This window comes from Corvus cornix, chromosome 1, assembly GCF_000738735.6.
Source record: "Corvus cornix cornix isolate S_Up_H32 chromosome 1, ASM73873v5, whole genome shotgun sequence".
In the NCBI taxonomy this organism is placed as follows: Eukaryota; Metazoa; Chordata; class Aves; order Passeriformes; family Corvidae; genus Corvus; species Corvus cornix.
Genome location: NC_046332.1, coordinates 30242569 through 30270123, shown reverse-complemented (window position 1 = coordinate 30270123; position 27555 = coordinate 30242569). Strand labels below are relative to the sequence as shown.

The window sequence follows — 27555 nt, the reverse complement described above, 5'->3', positions numbered from 1 at the left end:
CCTGGGACCGTTGTGAGGGTGTTTGCCTCAGTCAAATGGAAGCTGGGGCTCTGATCCCATATCCACCTCTTTCACGTAAAGAAATCAGACAATAAAACAGGTATTGTAGTGTGTGTGGGGTGTGGTGGATTGTCTGTACGTCATCTCAGGTGAAGTCATGACTTAAAAAGTACTTACAGTCCTTGCTATGCAGTGTTATGCAAATATAAAGTGAAGCCATAGAGCAGAAACAGGTAATTATATATTACTCACTCTTCTGGAAAATCCAAGGCTCCACTGCTAAAAGCTGATCTTATTTCTTCTGAACTTCCTGCTGCTTCTCTGAAAAAAAGAAAACAGGCATGACTTAGATCCATATTGACCAAGAATTTGAATGTCTCAGCTCCACATTCAGACTATGCAGCATTCTGCCTGCCAGACAGATATTCCTCAACAAATTTATTTTCTAATTTGTGACTCTATCTAGTGCTTAGATCCTGCACATACAGATATGCTGGGAATTTTGGGGCAGTGTAGGGATATTTGACATAATCTACGCAAGCTAATTGGGGTACTGGAAGTGACTAGTCACAGCATCACAGAATGCTCTGTTGTTAGAGCAGTGTACATGCTAAACACTGAAATACTCACAGAACGTGAGTGGGTTCAGCTTTGAAAAACTTCACGTTGCCCTGGCCTGTATGTGTGGCCAAAAGGAAAGAGAAGAAGAAGGCAGGTGCACTTAGGCTGATAAAATGGATTGGCAGATTCAACTTTATTTGAAAGAAAATTAACTTATGAAAAACACATTTTCAATGCAACTCCAATCATCACTTTGACTCACCTAGAGAAAGAATGGAAGGGGGGGAAAGTATGTGTATCTAAAATTCCTTAATAACAGAGAGCTAAAGCAGTAACTTTCTGAAGTCTGGACTGAGTGAGCTGAAGACATGTTGGTTTTCTGCTGTCCAAAAGACATGTGACACAATTCTACTTTGAAAACCAAGCATACATCTGTATTTGCATTGCTTGTCTTGAAGTTGACACTGTTCCTCATTTCATTAAATTTCTAGCCAGACCATGATATCCAGTTACATCTTTCCTTGTGCCAATACAAAGCATGTCCACAGACTGGTTTAAGATTTCCAGTATCAAAGAACTTTCTGTGTGTCTTTCTTGTAACTGCTGCATAGTGTGAGGTTCGCTATGTCTCCATGTTAAATCCTGATCTTTGTGCTTCTAGATTTATCCTCTCTGGCTCCTAGTTTCTTAATTATACAGCTGAAAATGTCTTCTTTTTCCCCTCTTACCAAAGACACCTAGAATAGTTTCCTCCTTGCAGTGGGATCTTAAGAATTATGCCTGTATTGGTAGTGATGTGTTCTTATCACAACATTGCTACAATACAAGGAGGTCCTCTGGAATCAGTAATTCCACTGAAGTAATGAATTCAATAGCTTTTTTTACAGAGAAACATGTGCTTTTCAATTGTTCTGAACATAGTGTCTTCTAGGGTTTCAGTTTTTCAAACTCCTTATTTTTTTGTTTTCCATGTCTGGTTGTTAACAAGAAAGCCCTCTTACCTTCCTGACAAAGGCACACTGCACTTAAATAAAGGTGTGTTTCTGGAGCAATTTACACCCTGGGGTTGTTTGCTATTTCCTCCCCCCCTCCTTAACTCTTTTTGCCTGTTACTTAGTACCTGTCTAGAGTAAGAGATGGGGTCTGAGGGTCTCCAAAGCTGCAAATATCTTTGACATACTCTTAACTGTCTTCTGACCTCATTTCAACTAATGCAAGCATCTTCCTTCACAGTGTGACTGTCTTCTTTGCATAGCACAGACCTGCCACTCAGCATTGTCACTGTAAGGTCACGTCATTCCGGGAAGCTTTGTGTAATATTTCTCACTAGCAGCAAAGTGGGAATAATACTTCCCAAAGCTCCAGCATTTCCAAAGCATCCTTTGAAAAGCATTGGGCAGTTTCCTTTGTGTCCCAACTTGGTCATCAGAAAGATTTTAGGAAAGATGAGTTGGTATGCTGGTTAGACGTAACGTAGTTTTAAACATCAGCTATGCTGATGGAAAGAATAACCTCAGTGTGGCTGAATCATTAGCTACAGGGTTGAAATAATGTATTTTGTCATGAAAGCTGAAACTGATAGAGTCTGGCTTTTAACGGGCACACATCAATTTCTACACCACATTACTGTAGTAGTCCTCATTTCCTCCTCATACCCTTCACCACTAAATAACTTCAGGCCCGCTCTGCATTGCTCAACACCTTTTTAGTGCCCCCAGCTCTTTTTCATGTTCCTAATTACTCCTGGAGTATACTCAGCTTCCTCTTCTTATTCATCATCTGTTTGCTTGAGAAGACAAATTGGAAAGGAAATTGCCTGTTTCTTCCCTGGGGTTGTAGTTATAGACTGCTGTTTTTTGGCTACCTAATTTTGTTTCAGATTGGCTCTTTTTTCCATTTCCTATGTAAGAGTGTGAATCCAATTTCCACGTACTATAGATTATTTTGTTTCCTTGGTAATATTACCAAGAGTTTAACCAACACACCAAGGAAACTGATTCTTCCCCTCTATTCAGTGGTTGTGAGACCACAATGAAGTTCTGCGTCCAGTACAAGGAAGGCATTGACAGACTGAAACGAGTCCAGTGGAAGGTCACTGGGATGATCAGGGACTGGGACAAACCTACAGAAGGAAACAGTCTCTTTTAATTCAGCCTGGAGAAAAAAAGGCTGCATGGGGACATAATTTCAGTCTTCCACAAGGTAAAGCGGGATTATAGAGAAGAAAGATTCTTCCTGGAGGTACACAATGGAAGGGCACGGAAAAATGGACACAGGCTGTAATATGGGAAATTCTGATTTAAGGAAAAGAAGTGTTCACAGCATGGATGGTTAAGCATGGGAGGAGATGTCTAGAGATGATGTGGACCCTCCATTCCTCCAGATACTCAAAACATGACTTCTTTGAAGTTAGCCCTACTTAAAATGAGGGACTCAACCACATAATGTCAGGAAGTTCCTTCTTATCTGAATTATTCTGTGATTCTATATCTTAATTATTCTGAAACTTCTTCTCAGATTTACTAAAATTCACCAACAGATGTACAAGTCATTTAATGGGGGGAGCAGGGATGAGGGGGGGAAAAAGCAGTCTGACAGACAGATAAGTGAACAAATGGAGTAATGCTATCAGATTCCTTTTCCAAGAGATATACTTGTCCTGACCACTGGCAAAAAATGCTAGATTACTGGCCAATATCATTCCTTGCTGAATGTCAGTGTCTGCAGTAAGAAATCCAGATTACCATTAGGAGTTTCCTTTTGTGCCATTCTGAATGCAGCTATAGCTGAGTTTGTATTGACACTGTATTTTATCCATCCTGGCTGCCACGCAGACATGCAATAGCACTGTGTTATGGTTTTTTCTGTTGAGTGACATGCAGAATAAGGAAACACTTCAACAGTGGCAAATACTAACAGGTTGAAACGTCAGGGAATCTTCAGGCAATGACACGATAATCAAAGAGGTAACCTTCAATGAAACAATCAGACAGGCAGGAACCGGTTTGGCTTGCAATACCTCACAGAGCTATGTGAAATATGAGAGCTTTCCAAAGCTGTTGTTTGGGCGTTCAAAGAGTGTGAGAACAGACAGTAGAGAGGAAATTAAACATATGCAAATTTTATGTAGATATCTTTTGTTAGAGTGTGATTGAAGGCGTGGAGGAGGAGCACCATTTCAGGCCAACTTAAAAACCCGGGACAGGCTGTCAGCTTGATATCAGTCTCTGTTTCTTCATGCACAGACATGTGGTCAAGGATTCTTCTTGGTATTCTCTCCTTGAACTGGTTTCCCATAGTGTCTTCTGAAACGTAAGTGGTCACACATTCTGTGTCTTTATGATAATATATTTTATTGTATTTCCCACCATCTTATTTCTTCTTGTTTCTTATACAGTAAACAGGATATTTGAGACCTAGATCTTTAAATGTGTAAACTTGGAAGTAGATGATATTGAAGGATGGTTTGGAATGGTGCTCTCCATCGTAAAACTGCTGTGAAATCTAGTGTAAATGACAGAAACCTGGAATTTGAGTAGCTGAAGTGGGATGTGCATGGGTAAAGTGGGAAGGAGACTCAGGACTAGACTAACAAGTAATACTAATTAGGATTGATATGCATCAGCAGCACAGAAGGAGCACGGTGTATGGGGAGGTGCTAGAGGCCAGATAGTGGCTGGGACCAGGGACCATGCTGAATGGCAAACCCAGTAAAATTAGTATTCATATTAGCATTGTCCATGTCCATGGCTTTATACAAACAGTAGGTTTCAGCCACAGTTTTAAAAAATACAGCAACATTAGAGCTTCCCTTTTCAAAAATCCTAAAGGAAAACACTGTGAAAGGCAGGTTAGCTTCCTCCTGTACACTGTTCATTTTAATAATCTTAATTTTGGTCTTTAAATTTCATGCAGCCTGAACTGGGCAAGCAAAAGTAAAAATAAGGGTAATATGAGCTGGCAAAACTGTGGGAAGAAAAAAAAAGGGAAAGGATCAGATTAGAAAGAAAAGACTGTGTGATTCCTGTTATGCTACAAAACCAAGTAATTATTTCTGTCATACATTATTTGGGAAGACTTGTTTGGGTAGCAAACTGGTGGACAGCAACAGAATTTTAGACAAACATAGCAAATATGAAGGAAAGTTTTTCAGAGGAAGAATCTGGGAGAGGAAGGCTGCCTTAATTATAGAGAGCCAAAGTATCAATAAAAAAGTTCAGTGGAAGAAAGAAACGAAGGAAACCACATTGGGAGAAGCATGGAACCAGAGGCATGGAAACAGAATTGAGTGTGCAGATTAGACTGAACATTCCCTGGAATTTTCTGCAAAATGGAAAAGCAAGATAATTTCTTGTGCATTAAGTGGATAGACTTATATCACTTCTTATATGAGAGACATCCAGAGAAAAAGAAATTTAAAAATTGTTGCAACCATTAACTAGTATTTCTGTCATTGATCCCAAGAAGAAGCTAAATATTGTTTCTCCTTATGGGAGGCTGCAGAGGTTTAAGTACAGGCCTAGGTCATAGGAGGACAAAAGCAACAATGCTTTAGCCACTTCAGTAAGTGGAGCTGTGTAAATACTTGGAATGGAGAGGTGTAGTATCATGCTGGATAAGACACTGCATAGAATGATGCCAGTATTTCAGCTCAGAAAGAACTGTGAGGGATTAAAATGTTGACATTCGTACTTTCTTAGCGTATTATTTTAAATTCATTGAAAGAAACTGAAATCCTTCCACTGGTTTGAGCAACCTTTGGATCATGTCTTCCTTCACTTCTATGGCACTTCTGTTGTTTTTTGCTCTGACTTTGCTGCATGACTGAACTGTCTGATCTGGTCTTGCCCCCTTTCAGCCAGTATGTGCTCCTGGTCCCGTCGGTTGTGCGGAGCGGCGCTCCACAGGCTGCTTGTGTGCAGTTACACAGCCTCAGCGAGCCACTCTCCGTGAGCATTGTCCTGGAATATGGGAGTGTCCAAAAGACTCTCTTTGAGGAGCCCGTGACAGAGACTGACTTCTTCAAGTGCAGCGAGTTCAAGGTATTTTCTCTTTTGAAACTACTTAAGAGGGTGTAGTAGCTGTAAATACTTCTGATTGCAACTCCCCTTGTCAGTGACGGAAAGAAGACAAATTGTTTAAAATAAGATAAACTGTTGGAAAGGCTGACAAAATAGGAAAAAAAGACATATGGGTGGTAGAAGGGAGCTAGAGAAAGACTTTCCATCACCACTCACAGAGTGAATAAAAAAAAGCTTTAGATTGTCATCACAGTTGCATGCTCCTTAGGGGACTGTTTAAGTATCAAGCAAGAGAACCCAGACGGGTTATTCCCTTTCCTATGACTCTGTAAGATCTGTACAGACAAGACAGAGAGTCCCAAGGTGAGGTCTTCCAGAATGCAGCAGGAGAAAACACTTCAGAATTAAGGGAATATGACTGTGGCAACCTGCATGTAAGCAGTGAAATGTGCAGGACAGAGCAGAGCTTCAAATCTTATTGTCTGGTGACAGATTATGGGACTTCCACAGCAGGAATTCCCAGAAATTACCCAGCTGACAAAGGTGGGACTTCTCATGACTTTGTATAAGCTATTTGTGACTCAACTGACAGTGTCTTACTCAAAAACCCTGGGCCTCAGGGAACCTCAACATGTCTCATTTACCACTTTTCCTCCGGGGTTTTGTTCCTCTCCAGGTTCCTCCTGCTGCTTCTGATCCTCTGGCATTCATTTCCTTCTCTGCTAAAGGCGCCACAGTCGACTTAGCTGAGAGAAGATCAGTGGCAATTCAGAACGTGGATGGTGCTGTCTTCATCCAGACGGACAAACCCCTCTACAAACCAGGGCAAACAGGTGGATGATGAGTTTGAGTCAGCTAGAGAAGTGAGAAATTGCGTGCAAGGGTGGGTCTAGGATGACAGGAACTTACTCTTGCGCAATAAAAAAATCTCATCCGAGTTTGGGACTATCAAAGTTAGTGAAAAATAGAACCAATTCACAAAAACACAACGAAGTAGTAGAGTTCATGTGTTTGTACTGGGTTAATTGCATTTTCAGGCTCTCGAGTTCTGTCAGGTTTTCTTGAGGACAGTCACATGAAAAGTATCCGTAAAAATACAGAAAATAATAGGTTGAGTTTGGAGCTATTAAAATTAATATAAAAATGAAGCAAGCACCTTATTTCCTGTCAACAAGTCTTTCTCCTTAACTGCTGAACTATTTCAAAGTGCTGATTCCATCACAATATTTAAATGACAGTACTAGCTGTGGTGGAGTTAGCTATCTCTTTAGCATAATTATACTTCTACACAGCACAGTTTACACTTAGAAGAAAGACAAATTCTTCCTTCTCTATGAATTTTTCATTGAAATGGTTTGTATAAACAGGGTTTTTTTAGGAAATGCTCCAAAGAATGGAGTCCTTCAAGAAGGATTGAAGGCAGTAAACTGCATTTACTACAGAGGTTGTTTTAGTCCAAGTGGGTCAGAATTGAAGATATTTCAACTGACATTTATTGTAGCTTTCTTTTTTTCACTGGTTAAGATAATCAATTCCTTTCATGTTCTCTGGGCACTCTTTAGTTTTCCCAAAAAGCCTGGGCAAAGCTGTGTACTGAAAATTATTTATCACTGCTAATAAAATAAATGATAGAGGCATCTGCATGTGACACTTGGGGTGGTTATGGTGGTTCCAGGTTGATGGCTACACTAGACAGTTCTGGAGGTCTCTTCCAACCTTGATGATTCTGTAATCCTTTTTTGTCCTGTTTCTTTTTCAGTGATGTTTCGTGTGGTCACTTTGGACACCCAGTTCAGACCTGTTCAGGAGACGGTGAGTCAAACTCAAAACTTTTCAAGTACCCTCTTGAGGTACCTCTTCACTGAGACTCTCTCACTTAGATATTGAATAAGAAGGGCCTGGGATAAGCCTCCTGATATTTTTTGAGAACTGCTGTTACTCCTTAGCTTCACACTCCATCTTTTCCCTGCCTTTATGGAAAGCAAAAGCTCTGAAAGCACTTCTGGAAACCTCTCACAGCACACAGGTTTTGTAGTCACTTTTCCTGTCCCAGATATGCAGAAGAAGACTGGATATTTTTGCAGGAAAGATAAATTCACAAACAGGTTATCCTCTTAAAATTTTCTCTTTAATTACAGAGACGAGTTTCAAATTGTTTCTTTGGCCCAGTCTTCTCTATCCAGAAAAAGATGTTCACAGATTTCCGTATGTTCTAGTATTTATCAACCTCCACAGTCAGTTAATTGATGTTTTGATAATTTTTTTTCTCTCCCTTTTCTCCTCCTGCAGTATCCCAGAATCATCATTAAGGTAAGAGATACAACATGAAATTAAAGCACAAGTTCCTTTGGAAAGACTATGCTTCATCCTTCCCCATAGAGTCAACAGCTGAGGGAGACTCATCCAGAGCACACCATTTAAAGCCAATGGATTTGAGGTTGAACAGTGGCAATATCCACTATCAAGCAATAGAGAAGAAGAAATCAGCAGATCTGGAGAAGTTAGTCAGAAATGGCGTGGGGTTGCTGCTCTGTCGTTCATTAGAGTTCAAACAGGAGTGTTCTGTCCAGTCTCACTTTGGGAGGGCTACAGCAAATAACTGGTGAAATAGCCTCATTCTCATTCATAGCTCATAAGAATAGTGACTTTCTGAAATGCCATGCTCTCACAGGGACAGGCTAACAATGAATCATCTTGTACCACATTTCAAATCACTACATCTCCAAGCACTTTCTGAGAGAGGCCAGCATAATATTCCTGTTTTACAGAGAAAGTTGAGTCAGAAAGATTTATGCTAGAAGAGTTACAGATACGCAACCTGTGTCTCAGTCAGGAACTGTTTCTGAATGATCTGAGGCCATCTGTCAGTGTAGCTAACTCCCAGTTAAACATAAACTTAGGTTTGCTTAATCCACAAGTGGATATGGAAAGTCAGAGCACATCATCAGCTCCAAAGCACTCAGCCTGTGAGGCATTTAGCCAATATATCAGGAGACAGCACTTGAAAGGAGGCAAGAAACAGTGTGGTAAAGGTTTTGCTACATCTCTTTCTTCCACTCTCCAGGATCCAGAGCAAAACAGTATCTTCCAGTGGCTGGAGGTAACATCGAAGCATGGAATCGCCCAGCTCTCCTTTCCATTAATCCCAGAGCCCATTCTGGGGTCCTACCAAATCACTGTGGAGACAAAGTCAGGTGAAAAAGAGTACCAGTACTTCAGAGTGGAGGAATATGGTAAGCAAAGGCTCATAAAATACCCTGTGGTAGCAGTGAGGCTCGGCCTAAGTCAGATAAGAGCTCCTAGTGCAGAGTTTAAGTTCTTTGAATGCTCCACTTCATGCCTGGAAGAGAAAGACGTGGAGAGAGCTGGGTGGACTGGTGTATGAGAGACAGGCCTTTCCCAGCTATATTGTCATTATTGCTGGTGACCTGGGATAAAAGATAAGTTGAAAAGAAGCAGTGTCAGCGATCTATTTCATTTTACTATTTCAACCTGCTGCCTTTCTCCTTCACTGCAACTGAATTGTGTAATAACTTTTGTTCTCCAGGACTTAACTAGTTTGGCACATTGGCATTACTCATTTTTCTTTAAGAAAAGAGATTAAAGTGATTTATCATGGGTTTTGCTGTGACTGTTATTAGTATGATTATTATTTATTTTTAAAGAAGTTACTCATCTTACCACTGAAGGGTATTTTTTCTATTGTAATATACTACAGACAGTTCTTAGTTAGATTCTTCTTTGATTCATTTCCTCTCCCTTGTGAGAGAGATGTCTTTGCCAAACTGTTTTGCCAATTTTTGCCAAAATGTCTTTGCCAACTGTTTTTTTACTGTCTCACACACACTCATGTGTATGGCATGCAATTGCTGATCATTCATATTCACACTACGTTCTCAGTGCTGCCAAAATTTGAAGTGACAATCTCTGGGCCAAAGAGGATTTCTTTCTTTGATGAAGAAGTGCGGGCGAACGTTTGTGCTTCGTAAGTATCAGAAGACAACACAATTGTGCACAACAAATGGGATAGGCATTGGATGGTGTGCTGTGCTGGGAAGCAGAGATCCTGCTGCTGCTTCAGAATGCTCTGAATGCTTAGAGCATTTCCTTTAGCTGTGACTTTCATGATATAAATAGGATAACTCTTCTCCTGCTACATAGCAGAATTAAAACAGGGAGTGTTTGTGTGTGTCCAAATCAAGCACTTCATACTTGTTAGCTGTTGTGTTTTATTATTACAGAAATGGAGAGTCTATCATTCAAATTGCTTGCTGTGATGCTGCCAAAGTGCAGGGTGCCAGGAGCTAAAAGGGTGAACAGGGTCTTTCTGCAATATGTTCTGCTTTGTGTAAGGTACTAATGAGAAAAAGCAGAAGGGAATGATATCCTGAGTCCAGCACCACTTTCCAGTTCAGAAGAATGATTGCACCAAGACAATGATAAATCAGGGGGTTTTTAACAAGATGGCAGAAACAGCCTAAAAATAGTAGAAGGGAATTCTCCTAGCACTAAAGGACTGTAATTCCCAGCTGCTCTTCCGTCTGCGCTCTGGGCACTCCAGAGGGATTTAGAGTCTGCATTGTTCTGCAACTTCTGCAGGTTTCATGTTAAATCCACATGATTGAATTCTTGTGTTTCTTCCTCTCCTAGGTACACTTACGGCCAGCCAGTACAAGGGAATGCCCGAATCAATGTGTGTTGGCAGCGCTTTTACAGTCCACGGTGTGAACAAAACCGGAAAAAAAACTGTGAAGCTGTCACTGGACTGGTATGATACATAACAAGTCTGTTCTTCCCTGCCAGCTTTACATGAAGCACAGTATTTGGTGGCCTCATTAATTTCCAAGGGAACACCAGAGAGGCAATCTCAGCGGTGTGGTTTTTCTCACTATCTCACAGGTACCGCTGAAAGACCATGAACGTAGCTTTTACCAATAACCTCACTGAACGACTTTGATTTTTTCCTCAGAAAGAATCAGTAGGAAGAAGGGAAACCTATGAAATTGTAAATATGCAATCATTTCTATAACACTGGGGCTGCATTCTTGCCAAATCTAATCAGCAGACCTCTACTGGGAGTCTTTGAGGACACTTAATGTTAAATTAATGATTAATTCGTTCACTAGCTCAGACTCAATGTGCTGTGGTTACAAAGCACAGGCATCACATAAAATGGGTTTAAGAAGAGCATGAGCATAGCGAAGACTAGAGAGGATAAGGAGAGAAGCTTCCAGGTGCTAGAGTAAATGATATTGAAACAGTCATCTGGGATGGGAGCTGGGGAGTGATAAATGTAAGGTAGGTGGGGAGCTCTTCAGGGACACACTAATACAGATTTAGGAGCAATTTTCCAAACACTGAGAAAAATGGGCTTTCCCCTTTGTGCTGCTTTTTCAGCTGGGAAAGGACGGCTGCTTCAACACTGTCATCTCCATAAAAAAATTCCAGCTTTACCGCAGCTATGCCACTATGTATGCCAGCCTCAGCATAGAAAGCATCGTCACTGAAAATGGAACAGGTAACACAAGTGGAGGTTGGGAGTAGCTGGTTAAAGCTAATGCATGGAACTTCCACCATCTGTGTGGCAAACAAGCAGCAATCATGGTTTTCATTGCGTAGCTCTCCTTCCAGAGCATCACCACTCCATACAGCTTATCAAAAGGAACAGCTTTCTGCCCATGTCTGACTTCTGTTTCCTCTCCTTTGTACTGGGTGTGTCTCACAGGTATCCAGATGAAGGCCTATGACTACGTTTCAGTCAACCAAGAAAATGACCAAGTGCTGTTCAGGAATATGGATTCCTATTACAAGAGGGGAATTCCTTACCATGGTGAGGTAGGTACATGAGAGGATACATTTAGACCCAAACTCCCTGAGGTACAGCATGATGACCTTCGCATTGCCCCATTTCTGGCTGTTCCCTGACTGAGCAGCTGTCAGCTTCCCATGATAATGCTGCATAACAATGACTGTGTAGTTCTCTTGATACTCCTAGAGAAAAAAAAATTGTATTACACCTGGAGTGTCAGGGTCTCTTTTCTGCTATAGTAAGAGGACGTCTAAAAAGTGACTAAGTGGAAGGTCATATGAGTGGGGAAGAGGAGTCTTCAACAAAATACTTCAGGAACTGTTGTGCCTAAACTAAAGGTAGAATTCACCCTGCATTGCATCACACAATCCCAGGGATGTTCACTTAAAGCAGTATAGATATTGGAGCACATTCCCACTTCTTAGCAACCTACACATGCTGGGTAAACACAGGCACAAAAAGGACAATGACCTGTACAGCATCATCCTGACACGAAGTGGAGACTGTGGGTGTGCACAGATGCGTAGGAGCTGAGAGGTGCTACTGAGCTCCACAGATTGCCTGTGGCCACGCAGTCATCTGGTTGTTTTAGGTGTGCTAATCAATGTTCTACAATAAACATTCCTCCTCCCTTTGTGGTACATAGTTTGTTCTGCACAGATGGGAATTTCCCATTATGCACTGATGGGAATTCCCCACTGATGGGCATTTTCCTGTCACAGAACTCCTGCTCCCTCAAAATGTTGTGGAACATTTGCCTCTTCAATACATTTCATTCTCAATTTCTACTCCCTGCAATTGTCCTCAGTGTTTAAGTGAGCATCCTCTAGTAAACAGAGCTTTCCTTTTTTGTTGTTGTTCTTTGGTTTTTTCCTAAATCCCTTGGGTATTTGTTGTGTTCAGATCACTGTGACAAATGCAGATGGTGAGCCTGTTGCCAACAGCTCTGTCCTGCTGGAGCTCAATGGAGATCATCTGGCCAGATACACCACCGACAAAAATGGCACTGCTGCTTTTTCAATTGACACATCCAACTTCTTTGATCCCAGTTTTAAGCTGACAGTAAGTAAACACAGGCTACAGTCTAATTAATGAATGAATACTTCATGGGAGAGAGGATTTAGAAGGAATACTTGCAAACTGTGAAACTCATGAGAAAACAGCAGTACCAGAGAAGAGGCAGACTGCACCCCAGCTGTGGTTTTGGGTTGTAGTGATCTTTAGTCCCTCTCTGCCTTTCCCTCCCCCCAGAAGCTCTTTCTGCATTCATCTTCCTTCTCGTTATTCTGTGTGTTAGATGACCTTCCTCAGAGACTGCACTGCCTTCCCCATCTAGCCTTGGTGCATGCTAGCACCTTTCACTGCTGCTGCCTGCTTCCCTGCATTTCTGCTGGCACAAACTCATGCCTGTCACCATCATGTGGTCTTCTTGTACTGTCATGCCTTTGTTCTGGTGGGATGGGAAGAGCTCAGAAAAAGTGTGTAGTTCAGAACAATGACATTCCAATTCACAGTAAGTCCCAGCAGTGTATGCAACTGGTCCCAAGCCTGAAAGAAACTGGAATAACCCCACTATTGCAACACGCCACAGGCATCTGGATGCTTTAACATATCCAGAAGGCTGCTCATTCTGCATTGGTGAAGCACAAATTTTTCACACCAGTTCTTTCTTGTGGCTTTTACAGCCTCACAAAATGAGCTCCTTAACAGAATATTTTACAGGAAAGATGCCTTTGCCTCTCACCTGCTTTGCATTTTCTTTTTTTCCACACTGTTGGTTTCCCATCTACGGTTTTCTGTTTCATAGGTCCAACAGGCACCAGAAGAATGTGAAGACTTTATCTGGGGGATTCATAACGAGCCCAAAGCCTCATTCCTAGTCCAGCGTTTCTACTCACGGACCAATAGCTTTCTGAAAATTGAGCCAGTGACAGAGAATCTCATCTGTGGCCAGCAGCAAATGATCAATGTTCACTATGTCCTGAACAGAGAGGGCTACAGCAATGCCACACACACAAACTTCTACTATGTAGTAAGTGCTGTCATTCCTAAAACATCTTTTGTTCACCTTCTCTTGGACACCCTATAAGGGAGAAAACTCACAATCAGACAGTGGTTACAGATCATGGCTCAACCTGATGGCCTTCGAGGCTTCTCAGAACAATACTCAAAATCAATGATTTCATGGTGGAAGGGAGAAGGTGCTTTTGACTCACTTTCATGAGATTTTTCTATGCCCAGGTGATGACACAAGGAAAAATTACTCTCAGTGGCCAGAAGCAAGTCAGCATGTCTGGTGGTAAGTTCCAGACCATCTTACTACTTGTACTTCAGAGCATCCTTCTGAGCACCAGAGCATAGTAAGTTTTGCAAGAAGTGATGAAAGCAGAGAACTGTGGCTAAATCAGGTACTAGTTCGTAAATCCCATGACGTGTTACTACTCACAGATTCATTTTCTTTTGCTGCAGCATCTAGCTAACCCCCCATATTAAAATCAATTTTATCTTGTTAATAGAAAGATACTTTGTTGAGATCAAACGCATGAAATGCACTCTTCATCTGTTTTATTGTATTATTTTATTACACCAAGGAGTATTATAATCTCACAGTTACTGTGTGACATCCTAGTCATCACCAATTAGAATAATAACACTTTTTAAAGTTTGGAAAAATAGGTGTTCCATTTGACAGGGATATTTAGCAGTCAACTCTTGAAATTCATTGCTCCTTCAGAAGTCTCCAAATACCCACAAATGATAGTGATGCTGATCTTCATCCTTTTGTTGTTAAAAATAACTTTTCTTGCAGAACCTGGTCTATTTGCAGACTTCAGGAGGTAGCTTAAGTAAGCCTCTATCCACATATAGGACTTGTTTCATATTTACCATCTTTAGTCTTAAGCTTAATTGCCCGTCCATATGCTTGCACTTTTCATCCATGTAGAGAAGAATTCCCTATTTCTTAGTATTAAGAGAGCTCTCTTTTAACTCAGGATATTGCTTTATTTCCTCTGGTTTAGGTAGGAGCTTCTAGTTTTGGGACCCAAAGGCAACTTTGTGCTCTTCTCATAACAATTGTGCACAGATTTCCATGTTCAACTTCTTCCCAGTTTAGACTGCTCTCTGCAAAGCACTCTGGTCTCAGCATCCTCCATTTTGTGTCTGTTGTCTTGCTGATGGGAGCTGTTCCTCTGCCACTGAGAGATTAATCTTCCAATATCCAACTCCCTGGGTTTCTAAGGTGCTAATAGGTTATGAATAAATATGTGGTCCTTCCACCAAAGCTGAGGTTTGTCTTATCTCTTTTGCTGGCTTGTCCTTCCCTGATCCATGTTCCTTCCACAGCTTCCAGAGGTACATTCTCCATCACACTGACTGTCACTGAGAAGCTCGCCCCCAGCGCCAGACTGCTGGTCTACACGGTGCATCCTCATGGAGAGATAGTGGCTGACAGCTCCAGAATACACAGTGATATATGCTTCAAAAATAAGGTGAAAACCTTTGCTTTCTTATTGAGGGACATGTCAGGGTTTGCTGCAAAAGTCAGGAAATTACCTCATCAAGAGCCCCACAATACGGGTGGCATTTAGGAATGGAAAAGGTGCAGATGTGACTGGGATCGTGAGAAACTGTCCCTGGAATTGGTACATATGGTCAGACTCAGACAAAACTGCACACAGCAGGGAGAGAAGGGTGGCTAGGGGATTACGCGAATTTTTACAAACGGATCCAGAAGGGCCATCTAGCGGTAGGGGCTTTGTCCCACAGGGAATAGACTGAGTGTCCGGGAAAGGTGAGATTTAGGTCTGTGTGCCAATCTGATTCACCTGAGTTCCATCTTGGATTTGTTAACCACCAGGTCCAGCTCAAGTTCTCTGAGAAGCAGGGTCTCCCGGGCTCTAAAGTTGGACTCCACCTGGATGCTGCCGCCAACTCCTACTGTGCCCTGCGAGCAATTCAGAGCGTCCTTCTTCAGTCTGGGCAGGAGTTATCTGCCGAGAGCGTAAGTCACATCCCCAGTCCTGTGTTCTTTTCAGCTAGGAACGCACAGTTCCCACTGGTGATGCTGCTGCTGACTGTATTTTTATTTTTTCCTTTGGAAACAGACATCTGTGGTTAAAGGAAGGTCTAAGGCAATTGTATTCTTCAAAGACAGAAATTGATAGCACAACACTGCTTTTGGGAAGCATGGCAGTGTAACACGTATCCCAAGAATATGCCTAATGTAAATCTTTGACAGCATATTTCCTCTCTGTGGAGTGATTACATCAAAAATGCATTTTTATGGCACAGGTAGGCCTTGAGCCCAGAACAAAAGCTGTAGATGACAGCTAGTGTCTTGTAAAACTCCGGTCTCCTCTCAGGATCACTCAGGAGTACATCTCCATGCTTTCTGCTCAAGTTCACTCCACAAAGCCATTGCAGCTCAGAAGGAGGAGGATACAGTCCAGTCCAGTCCAAATTGCTTATTCATCTCTATGTAGGCATCACTAGGCAAGCCCACTAAAGTCTACAGGATTGCTCAGGGTCCACCATAAGCTTTGAATATATGTGATTTTGCAACTGCCTGAGACCCTCCTCGTGCTTACACTAGTCATTCTCACCTCCAGGTGTACTACCAGCTTGGTGGGGGTGATTTATATGGCTATTACTACAATGGGCTCAACCTGGAAGATGACAGGCCACAGGCGTGTACCCCATCCAAAACCATCTTTTCTGATGGCTTGTACTTTGAACCTGTGAATGTCAGTCGTGATGGAGATGTCTACAGGATTTTCAGGGTATGTGGTCTCTGTGGGAGACTAAGTGGGAGGGCTTCCAGAAAAATTCAGGCACATTAGCATTCAGCTTTCCCAAGTGGTGGTTCTTACTGCTGAAAGAAGGCAGCTAATGCCTGAAACTGCCTAAAGCATCTGATCACCCACTTTCTGCCTTCTTGTCCTCATCACTTACTCAGGAGGTCTGAAAATCACTGCTAGAAAATCACTGGAGTGCTGCCCATGGTGCAGTAGATGTTTCCTAGGCAGGACCACGGCCTTGGCTCATGACTTCAGGCATTTCTTGTAATGATCTGTGCCTGTGATGCAGGTCACTCAATTCCTAATACTGTGGACTCCACTGCCCACTGGCCCTGTGCCCTAAGACATAAGGCCAACATCAGACTCATCATCACTATTCTTTGCAGAACACAAGTGTCACTGCTCCGTAAGAATACACAGAGGTTGGCCAGGTAGAGTTGAGACATTCAGGGCTGAAAGAGTGGGATGTGATGGAATGTGATGAAGGAAGGGAGAAATGAGGAGTGATAACCATTGGCATGGCAGTTAGTAAATGCCCTGAGTGACTTGATAGGTTCTTTCACATTTAGGAAATGGGTCTGAAAGTGTTCACCAACTCTGTGCTACGGAAACCAGTTCTGTGCAATGAAGACAGATCAGATACAGAAGATTACCCTTCTCACTACTACAACGCCGATCTCAAGGTCTCAGGTAAAAGAAGGTTCACTCTGTATCTCCAGTCTCAGTCTATGGGGTCTTCAAAACTGTTGCCTGTATAAAATAACAGCAAGTATATTGGGGGGTTGGGGGGAATAGGTCTGTATGTCCCAGCTGGCATCCTGTAATCTTTCTGGCAGTCCTTGCAGCAAAATCAATTTTCTCTCAGGTGCAGGTGCAAATAGAAAAGACAGGGAATACTGTGATGCTGCTTCTTTCATAAACTGATATTGGGTTTTCAGGTCAGAACCTTTCATCAAATCATAATTCAATTAAATATTTAAGAGTCAAGAGTTCAAACAGCACTTAGCACACTTAGCACAAAGTCTCCTAAACCTTTATAGATCAGCAAGAGTTACGATTATCTCTCTATCAAGTCAGATTGCTCAGAAAAAGAGCGAAAGTAGCAGTTGTAAGTTGCAACAAGGGAAAGTGTTATTCAACATCAGGAGGAAGTTCTTCCTTGTGAGAATTGTGGTACACTAGAAAGGATTCTCCAGGAGGTTTTGGAATTTCCATCACTGCTGGTTTTCAAAACTGAGCTGCACGAGAAGCAACCTGATCTGACTTTGAAGTTAATCCTACTTCAAGACTGGACTAGAGAACTACAGGGGTTGTTCCCAACCTAGATTTTTTTTCAGTGATTCTGTAATTATATGATTCTAAGTCATTGTAAAGCATTTATAATCTTTGATGACAATACTGGCTACTGTTGCCCGTTTACAAATCAAGCAGAGCTTGTTGTAGAGGATGGGGAACACATTTTTCTAACTGAATGATGAGACCTTTCTGTATGAAACAAAGTAAAATGTCTTGTAAAATAGCTGATTTTTCCAGTATTTTCCCATGGGAAAAGAGAATCGATAAGAATTGTTTCTTTGCACATCCCCATATCTCTTGCAAATTCCCCTATTATATGGCAGGGAAAAAAAATTTAAAAATGCTCAAATGGGATATTTAGTTTCATTGGTGATGTGAAGCATGTGTGACAGAACTTCAGATCCTTCTCACATGATGTCTCTAATATTATCCTTTAACGATATCCCCACTTGTAGGTGAGTCGGTGATTACTGGTGGGAGTGGTGGTGTCAGCACTGTTCGGAAATTCTTCCCCGAGACCTGGATTTGGGAGCTGGTTAACACTGAGTAAGTATGTTTGTTTATCTTCACTTCTTTTTTCCTGTGTGGATTTTTGAGTTGATTCGTTTAGCTAAAATGGACTCTGGGAAGGAACCATGGAAGATATGTTTGCTTTGTAGACATGGATCTACTTTTCCCATCTTGATCAATGACTGTTGCAGACAAAAATGTGCTGTGCTCTGTTCCCTGTCTTTCTGATGGGGAGAAATAAATAGGAGCTAAGAGTGAAAGGTTTTTTTTAAGGAGAGGGAAGGAGCTTGTTATTTTTCATCCAATTTTTAATTCAGCAGCAAAAAACTCAGTTTATTTTTCTTTTCTTTCAGGCTATCACAGCATCTGCAATGAGAATATTTCCATTTGAACTATGCCTCCAGATGCTGTTCTAGAACATTAATCTAAATTTATTACTTCTAATCTGTGTGTTTGGACATTCTGGTTTTTCAGCAATTGGTATCTCTAAATTCAAAAAGTTGAGTATTTAAGTGCTTTTTAACATGTAGTTAACCAGCACCTTTATCTTTACTTCAAGCATTATAACATTTTTTTTAAATATGGAAAGGTATCTTGTAGAAAATGAGATAAAAAGTTAGAAGTTCTAACTCAAGCCGAGAGCCTATTCTATGATTTGTCTTGAAAAATTCCAAAGATCATTTCTCATTCTGTGTTTCTTATTCTCTTCAGTTCCAGAGGAGAGGTCGATGTCTCTTACACCATTCCTGACAGCATCACAGAATGGAAAGCCAGCGCTTTCTGTGTGCAGGATGATGCCGGGTTTGGCATCTCCTCACCTGTTTCACTGACGGCATTCCAACCATTCTTTGTGGACCTCACCCTGCCATACTCTGTCACTCGAGGGGAAAAATTTAATTTAATAGCCAATGTCTTCAACTACCTCAACCAGTGTGTCCAGGTATATCAAGTTCCCTTTTACTTCCTATGTGGTTTGCTTGTTTCCCAAGAGATCTTTTTGCTCTTGAAGGAGGAACCTCAGCAGAGGGTATGGGTACTGTGCTGTGCAAAACACAGTAAATACTGAGTAATGCAGCAGCCTCCCTTGCTCTGCAGCCTGACTTTAAGGTCATTCTCCTCCATCTGTAATCTTGCTCCTTCTTTCTTTGTCTCAGATCAGTGCCATACTGGCACAGTCAAGTGACTATGAGGCAGAGATCCTTTCGTCTGGGGGCAACACAGCAACAGTGTGTGCCAATGAAAGAAAAACCTATATTTGGGCTGTTAGCCCCCAAAAACTTGGTAAGTTTGTCTTTTTATCACCTTGATATATCCCTGTCTGATCTTTCTACTCCCACTCGTTAGGGCAGCATCAGTAATCCACAAGCAGGCATTTCCTTACAACTCCATTAATTGCTCCAAACTTAACATTGGACCTCTGCTAAAACTCCCTTAGATGTGCTGAAAGACAGGTGAATTGTTCTGGTGTTTCACCTCTTCTGGTTTTTGGTTAGTCCACTTCCTACTCATTTTAGGAAGAACTCTTCTTCACTTGCCAGATGTAAGAAATACTATCAGGATTTCATGTGCCTATGATCTTTCAGCTGACATTTTTGTATCTAACCAAAGGTATTTAGTAAGAATAAAATGTGCTAATAATTTTGGACTGGATTCTCAGTGGGCAATAAGGACATTGCTCCTTCCCAGTTTTCTAGCTGTGTTAATCCACACTGCCTTCAAGCCCACACTTTTTTTAAAAGCAATTGTAATTACCTGCATGTGTAAGTGCTCCAAAAGTTGAAATACGAATAAAGGCAGAAGAGCTATGATTAAACTATTGCAACACTGCCCTAGGCCAGAGAAAACTCAGTACAAGGCTAGAGAGATGGGGAAACTGGTAGTGAATATCCATTTTTTGGTCAGGATCACCCTTTTTTCATTCCTGATATAAGGGCCCCAGGCAAGCACTCCTTTCCACTAATGAACAGACGTGGAGTCTTCATGAAATTTGGTTTTACTGAGCTGTCTTTAGAGAAAATACATTTCTCAGCAGTTCATCAGCCTAGAAGAGGCAGTCAAAACCAGGAGTAATTGTAGACATTGAGGATAACTTCCTTTTCTTGGGCTGGTGGGTGGCTTTCCAGGTGAGGTGAAATTCGTGATTACTGCTGAGGCCAAACTGAACACCAGAGGTACTGGAAATGGCACATCTTCAGAAGAGAAGACCATTTACAGGGACACCTTGTTTCAAACCCTACTTGTTGAGGTATGGTAGGAAATCTGCAGGTGCTTTCTGCCTGATGGAAACTGGAATTCCTGTAGCTGTGGGTTAGAAGCAGTTAGGAGGGAGGGAGGGCAGTACAATGAGGAGGCACTACAGTACCTGTGTACAGTGGGCTTCTCCATATCAAAATAAGAGTGAAAATCACAGTGATCACGGCATCCACTGTCCTCCTCCCACTGTCCCCTTCATGGGACCATGAGCACACATGTCCTGACAGCCCACGTTGCCAGGAGGAAGGAGATTCCATACCTTACTTTTAAGCACCTGTAGCCTGTGACTCGAATACTAGGGAGGAGGGTGGAGGGAAGATATAAAAGGAAAAGGGTTTATCTTGAGCATCATAAACCAACAGCTACATTGGATTAATTGGACAGAGTATCTCAGAGGCTGGAAATACCTAATTTTTAACTGCTTTTTAAGTAGGAAGTTGCTCTGGATGGGATGTGGGGTAAGAGAGGGATCCATGGACCACGAGATATTCTAGTGGAGCTAGGATATGACTGGGTACAAGAGGTGCACAGCCTGGATAAGCACATACTAACACTGCTAAATTGTCATGGTTTAATGGTGATGTTCTGCACTTTTCTTTCTCTTCCTGACCGCTTCATTGCAATCAAACAGCCTGAAGGTATTAAAAAGGAGTTGACTCAGAGTTCCCTTGTCTGTGCAAAAGGTAAGGCCAGCTCATTCCTTCATTCATTCCTTCCGTCATTCCAGGGAGTAAAGTAGAACTGCTTCACTGTGTTGTAGATCTTGTCCTACAGAACCAGAGATCCTTCCAGGGGAGGAAAGAGATTTTCAGGGTCAGGGTGCTAGGCTAAAATTCAGGATTTTCAGATACCTTTGACTCATTGGGCAAGTCTCTGAAGCATTTTCTTTACCCAGACTGAAGACTGTAGCAGTCACTGTAGTTATGCTTATGAAGTAGAGTCTTCTGTAAAAAACCCCATAATTTTAACAATTCTGTTTTTCATATTTTGTCATCAGGCAAAAAGATTTCTGAACAAGTGTCTCTCAGCTTGCCAAGTAACGTAGTGCAGGGATCAGCCAGAGCTTATTTTTCTGTCATTGGTAAGTTTAGTACTTAGACTAAATGCAAAATTGTGTTTCTCTTGTGCTGCACCAATTGCCATCAGGTATACGCATACAAACCTTATGTTAAGTTGAAGAAGTAATTCTTCTTGATTTTAGAAGGTAAGTTTTCTACTTTGCAAAATGGCAGTGAGACACAAAAGTTGCTGAAAATTCTCTCATAGCAAGGGAGGACAAAATAGTCCAATAATTTCCATTTATATTGCATTTCAGATTATACTGCATTAGCATATCCAACTCTGTAGAGTAAAACAGCTAATTCAGCTGAAAAGTAACATAAGGCAGACTTCTTTGGAAAAAAATTATCTTAATTTTTTTGAAAGAAATCTTCAGGACTTTGCTGACTGCATAATTTCAAATTTATCATTTTGCATAATGAAAAACATTGGTAAGTCAGTAAGCTCCCACAGAATAAAAGTTTCAGGTCCCAATCAGCTCTACTGATCTGAAAGTCATTATCAAGACTCAAGGGTTCTCTTCAGTGAAAATTTTTTGAGGTTCTGAACTCGGATTGTTTTCCAAACACAGTTGGTTTGCATGCCCAGGTCTGCGTGGGATGTGCTGATGCTGTGCAATTACAGCCTCTGTGGCCCATCAGCATCGTACCCCACACAACATTTTCACATGTACATGCAGAAGCAGGAAGCAGGCTGTAAAGGGCAGGGGAATCTAACCCTTCCAAGGATTCATAGCTGTTTCTCAGAAGCCATGCCAGCCAGTATTGGTGCTCATCTTGTTCTCTCAAATTCTCAGTTTCTCCCAGGTGGCCATTATCCTGATAAGAAATGAAAAATGGGGCCATTTCATCACTTTTCTTCTACGATGTGTCTTTGGTTACTATGATTTCTCTTTATTAGTCATTGCCCTTGGGTTCATAATAAGATGGTATAGAGCAATGTATAATGCTATGTAATAAAAACATGTCTGAACTGAGCTGACTTCTTACATTTTTCACTCTTCAGGAGACATTTTGGGTACAGCCCTGCGGAACTTAGATAACCTCCTCCATATGCCTTATGGCTGCGGAGAACAGAACATGGCCTTGTTCACACCCAACATCTATGCCCTGGATTATCTGAATAAGACTGGGCAGCTGACTGAAGAGATTAGAGTCAGGGGTACTGGATATTTATCCACAGGTAAGAGGTTTTCAGATTCTTCCATCTTCTTCCTCGGGGAAATGGTCACAGGACCAAGCCTGTCAGAGTTTAAGAAGTGTGTTTGGACGATGCTGTCAGGCATAAGGTGTGATTTTTGGGATTCTGTGCATGGTTAAGAGGTGGACTCAATTGTCTTTGTGGGTCCCTTCCAACTCAGATTAAACTGGGATTCTGTGATCTAATATTGTGATTGTGTGCGTTGAACTCTTCAGCTCTACATGGTAAGCACTCCTCTCTAAATTCCAGCACCCCAATTATTGCACAGGAGCAGGCCATGAGAGCACCTCAAAGCAGCATGTCATTCTTCCAGGAGTAAAAGCAGCTGGAATTCATAGTGGTTGGCATTATTTGCTGGACATACATTATTTGATACTAAATCCAAAAGTCTTACTGCTTCAGTTGAACAAACAGCAGAACTAATCCTCTTCTGTGATTAGAAAACATGTCTTCTTTATTGTGCTTTCAGGTTACCAGAAACAGCTGTCATACAAACACCGGGACGGATCCTACAGCTCCTTTGGGTTACGAGATAGAGAAGGGAGTGTATGGTAAGTGACAACACTTTCTATTTCCCCAGCACAGGATCTTTAGGCTTTGAAAAATGATGCAAGTATTCAGTGATTCTTATTTTTAATAGACTAAGTGAATACAGTTCAATTAATTTGAATCCCCCAGTAAAGGAGAGATTAATAACTGGAAAGAGGGCAACAGAAGGATGGTATGATGGTTGGGAGCTGGAGTACATAATGTTCAAGGGGAAACTGAAGGATCTGGGTTTGTTTAGCCTGTAGAAGAGGAAGCTAATGGGAGACCTGGGTAAACCTCTCTGCTGCCTAGATGGACATTGTGGAAAAACAGAGTCAAACTCTTATCAGATCTTCACAGAGTAAGGACAAGAGTTTGTCCTTACTCAAGTTGCTACAGAGACAACTCCAAGTGGGTAGAAGGAATAAAAGTCTTCCCCAGGAGAAGGCTGGAGCACTGAGACAAATGCCCAGAGAGGATGTAGATATCTCTATCCCTAGAGATTTTCACGACTGGACAAAATACTGAGCAGCCTGACATAGCTCTAAGTTGGTCTTAGTTTAAGCAGGTGGTTGAACAGGAGATTCCAAGAATCCCTTCCAACCTGGTTTGTTTCATAATTCAATTAATTAAGACCAGAAATTGGTAACATCAATCATCAAGCTGTGCCTATACTTTACTGCTGCTCTAAAAGAATGGTTTCAGCACAGTAATGGAGAAATAGCAGGTCAATTTTTAGTATCAGGATTTTACATATGTTACTTATTTAAAACTTAGAAAACACCTTCTTCTTTAACCTCAAACATTATGAAGTTCATTTTACGTCATTTTCTATGCACATCCTATGCACTGGTAAATCTCCTTGGTCTTGTTCACACCATACCTGCTTTCTGTTTCTGGGGCACCTGCAGGCTCACTGCCTTTGTGTACAAGTCACTGGAGCAAGCCAAACGCTACATCTACATTGATGACAACGTCCAGTCTCAAACGTTAATCTGGCTGGCAAGCAAGCAGAAGTCAGATGGCTGCTTTGAAAATGCTGGGTCACATTTCAACAATGCTTTGAAGGTAACTGAGATAAGTAGAGCCACAAACTTCCAGTCCTGCCATCTGGATTGATTTGGATAATTTCTGCCAGACATAAGCTTACTCTTCACCACATCCTTACTCTTTCTAGTACTGCTATCTCATGTCTCTCCTATACAAGCAGGGCATGATTCTTATGTGTGCTCTTGATGATGAGGTGAAAACAAGCGGAACTTACTGAGTTACAAGTCTTAGGTTTTACTTTCCACCACTGCATTGTATGCTCAGTCACAGGCTATGGTGTGCTTTATTACACACATACAAAAGTCAAGAAGATGCAGTCAATTATTTTGGCTTTATCCTCAGTGAACTTGATCTTTCTTGTTCCTGTGCACACGGGAAGACAGAAATTACTGCTGATCTCAAATCTAACTGATATATGAACTATGAATTAATTCATATGTTGTTTCTTTCTAGGACATTCGTCCTAACCATTTCTTTGCTTGTTTTTCATTAGGGTGGAGAAGAAGCTGAATACTCCCTCACAGCCTATGTTGTGGCATCATTGCTGGAGGCTGGACACTCTGCTGCAGTAGGTATTTGGTACTCTGTTAGCCCAGTCAGCCATTTGTCAAACTGCACAAGTCACAGTCCTCACATCAGTGTTCTTTTGCAGTGAGGAACTCGAATACTGATTGTAGGACAGTAGCTGATTGTAGACAGCAGTTTTCAGAGCCCTGCAGTCCCCTGCGAGTATTTAATGAGTGTTACAAATCAGTTACATATCCAGTGCCTATGAATTCACTTGAAAAAACCCTGAGGAATCCACCTGTTTTTAGACAATGTTAGTCTAAGTAGATCAAAATCCAGACTGAATTTGGCCACTCCATACAGAGTCCACTTTGAAATTTTCTCTGAATTTGCCCAGTACAAAGTTCAAGCTATCCAAATCTTCAGTCTACAAACTCACTTTGTGCTTTTAGTTCCAAGCTGTGTTTCCATTTCCCTACGGAAATCTTAATAATGGAAGGAAACTATGATCTGCTGGTTGTAGTACTAGGCATTGGGAAATGAGAGCCAAGTTCTGTTCTCTGTAATATATTTCCTGCACATCCCTGTGACCTTGTTTTTATGCTGACTTTGTTCTTTGTATAATGGGGAGGAGGAGAAGTGTTCCAAATCTGACAAATGTGTGCTGGATGTGCTGATTCTTTGCACATCACTCAGACATGGGGTATGGGCCATCATTAAGGTACATGAGACCACCAGGATGAAAACATTATGCATAATCATATAGTTATTCAGCATCATGAATTTAGTTTCCAATGCCTTCATAAGAAACTCCAAAACCTGTTTAAGTGAAGCTGCAGAGACAAGACATGGTTAGTAGTGTGCTGGTGTTATCTGAGATGAAGAAGAGTTCACAGAGATAGTCGGTAAGGCTAAAAGGTCTGAAGAGTTGCCTTGATAGTTATAGCTAGCAAATGAGCAATGTCCATTTGAGAGAGCCTGTTTATTCATGAGGTCTCAACACACTTTACATAGTTCAGTAAAAATGGCCCACATTTTATTGCTAAAGCAACTGAGGGACAAAGGATTCACTTGCATAAGGTTATCACATGAATCAGGAAAAGAAACTGTGCTCTGTTATTCTGGCCATGCTGCCTCTAAATAAATGCAGAAAGGAGGCAGCATGACTGGAAGGGCATTTTTTTGCAGGATACACTCTGTAGGCCCTTAAACATGCCATGGATCATGTATATTTCTAGCATGAAGAGTCAGAGATTGCAGCTTAAGCGATGATGGAAGTATTTAAAGAGAAGTGGAGACACAAATCCATGTACCTGACACCTTACTGTGTTTTGCATTACCAGCATCCTGTCATTCGGAGTGGCATGAACTGTTTGGAGACAGCATTTAGCAATGGGGTCCACAACCTGTATAACCAGGCCCTCCTTGCCTATGTCTATGGCTTAGCTGGCAGAGAGGAAAGACGCCAGTTCTTCCTTGAGAAGCTGGACGGGGCAGGTGTCAGGGCTGGTAAGTGCAGCGTGGCCATGGTGCGGGCAGTGCAGCTGATGGAATGGCCTGTTGTGTCATGTAAGCTGCTCTGATGGACAGTTTTGTCATGCATGTTCTCCCTTCTCATTTCGTGCCTGCTATGCTGCTGAATTTATCTCTAGGAATTTTTCTGTCTGTCTCTTCTGGCTTCACAAAAGTTTGAGCTGTGGTCTGATTTATGAAATTGTGAAGTAATTTAGGTGGAGAGAAAGTCCCCTGCATGTCTCAGTCCAAGGTATTGGAAGATTGTACCTAATTTTCCAGTTAGCTTTCTCGTCTACATGCTGAACAAACCCACTTCCCTTGGCTATGTCATGTGGTCCTGTTTGTGACTGCCTTAGCATCCTTCTACTACACTGCCTTCGCTTCAATCCCTCTTTGACTTACACAGGCTGCTTTTGTTAATTCCCTTTCCATCTCTTCCTGTTTTCTTTTCCATCCTGGAAGTAAAACCTACCCAGTCTGGGACACCAAGATCTGAAAAAACTTTTTTTCCCATGCTTTTTATACCCTACTTTTCTGTTTTCAGGTGGTTCTCTTCACTGGCAGAGAGAAAACAAGCCACCAGCAGAACGTTTCTCTGACTTCTATTCCCGTGCCCCTTCTGCTGAGATTGAAATGACCAGCTATGTGCTCCTGGCTCTGCTCAGCAGAACCAAACTCACTCCAGAAGACTTATCTTACGTTTCCCGCATTGTGTACTGGCTTATCAAACAACAGAACCCATATGGAGGCTTTTCCTCCAGCCAGGTAACAACTCAGTGTGGCAAAAAGAAAGCTTCTGGGAGCAGTCTGTTCTGCAAGCTGAATCTTGACGTATGACAAATCTTTCTGACTGCATATGGATTTGAATAATACTGGATAATTGGTGCTTGCATTGGTTGCCTTTTCAGGGCACACCATGCTCTTCATAGCTTCACACACAATTTGGTTTTAAGCAATGAGAATTTACCTGAACTTGAAGTTAGCCATGGACAGCAGTCACTGCTGATACAACATTATCCCAGGTCTTCTGGGATAATTAAAATCTGTTGCTCCAGAATTACAGAATCCAGAATGGGTCAGGCTGGAAGGGACCACAGCGGGTCATCTGGTCCAACCTCCCTGCTCAAGCAGGGTCTTCCCAGAGCACATGGCACAGGATTGTGTCCAGACAGTTCTCAAAAATCTCCAGTGAGGGAGACTCCACAACCTCTATGGGCAATCTGTTCCAGTGCTCGGTCACCTGCACAGCGAAGAAGTTATTCCTCATATTCAGGTGGAACTTCCTGTGCATCAGTTTCTGCCCATTGCCTCATGTCCTATTGCTCAGCACCACCAAGAAGAGCCTGGATCTATCTTCTGGACACCCTCCCTTCAGATATTTGTGAGATCCCCTCTCAGTTGTCTCTTCTCAAGGCTGAACAGGCCCAGTTCTGTCAGCCTTTCCTTG

The 27555-nt window shown here is 41.8% G+C and overlaps 1 protein-coding gene across 2 annotated transcripts in view; it reads left to right on the top strand.

The window, feature by feature from the left end:
- Positions 1–3732: 3732 nt before the first annotated feature.
- The window catches only part of LOC104690276 (ovostatin-like), a 29832-nt gene continuing 6009 nt past the window's right edge, over positions 3733–27555 (top strand). For both annotated transcript variants that reach the window (XM_010400983.3, XM_010400982.3), the window contains exons 1-29: positions 3733–3873; positions 5420–5603; positions 6259–6415; positions 7342–7394; positions 7872–7892; positions 8647–8815; positions 9483–9567; positions 10233–10350; positions 10980–11100; positions 11308–11417; positions 12295–12453; positions 13199–13423; positions 13633–13690; positions 14737–14882; positions 15251–15394; positions 16002–16172; positions 16760–16880; positions 17942–18032; positions 18708–18936; positions 19151–19277; positions 20120–20241; positions 20881–20932; positions 21247–21330; positions 22314–22490; positions 22978–23059; positions 23948–24104; positions 24580–24654; positions 25937–26102; positions 26653–26873. In XM_010400983.3, coding sequence (XP_010399285.2) covers positions 3809–3873; positions 5420–5603; positions 6259–6415; positions 7342–7394; positions 7872–7892; positions 8647–8815; positions 9483–9567; positions 10233–10350; positions 10980–11100; positions 11308–11417; positions 12295–12453; positions 13199–13423; positions 13633–13690; positions 14737–14882; positions 15251–15394; positions 16002–16172; positions 16760–16880; positions 17942–18032; positions 18708–18936; positions 19151–19277; positions 20120–20241; positions 20881–20932; positions 21247–21330; positions 22314–22490; positions 22978–23059; positions 23948–24104; positions 24580–24654; positions 25937–26102; positions 26653–26873 — 3690 coding nt within the window. In that variant the 5' untranslated portion in view covers positions 3733–3808. The remainder of the gene's footprint in view (positions 3874–5419; positions 5604–6258; positions 6416–7341; positions 7395–7871; positions 7893–8646; positions 8816–9482; positions 9568–10232; positions 10351–10979; positions 11101–11307; positions 11418–12294; positions 12454–13198; positions 13424–13632; positions 13691–14736; positions 14883–15250; positions 15395–16001; positions 16173–16759; positions 16881–17941; positions 18033–18707; positions 18937–19150; positions 19278–20119; positions 20242–20880; positions 20933–21246; positions 21331–22313; positions 22491–22977; positions 23060–23947; positions 24105–24579; positions 24655–25936; positions 26103–26652; positions 26874–27555) is intronic.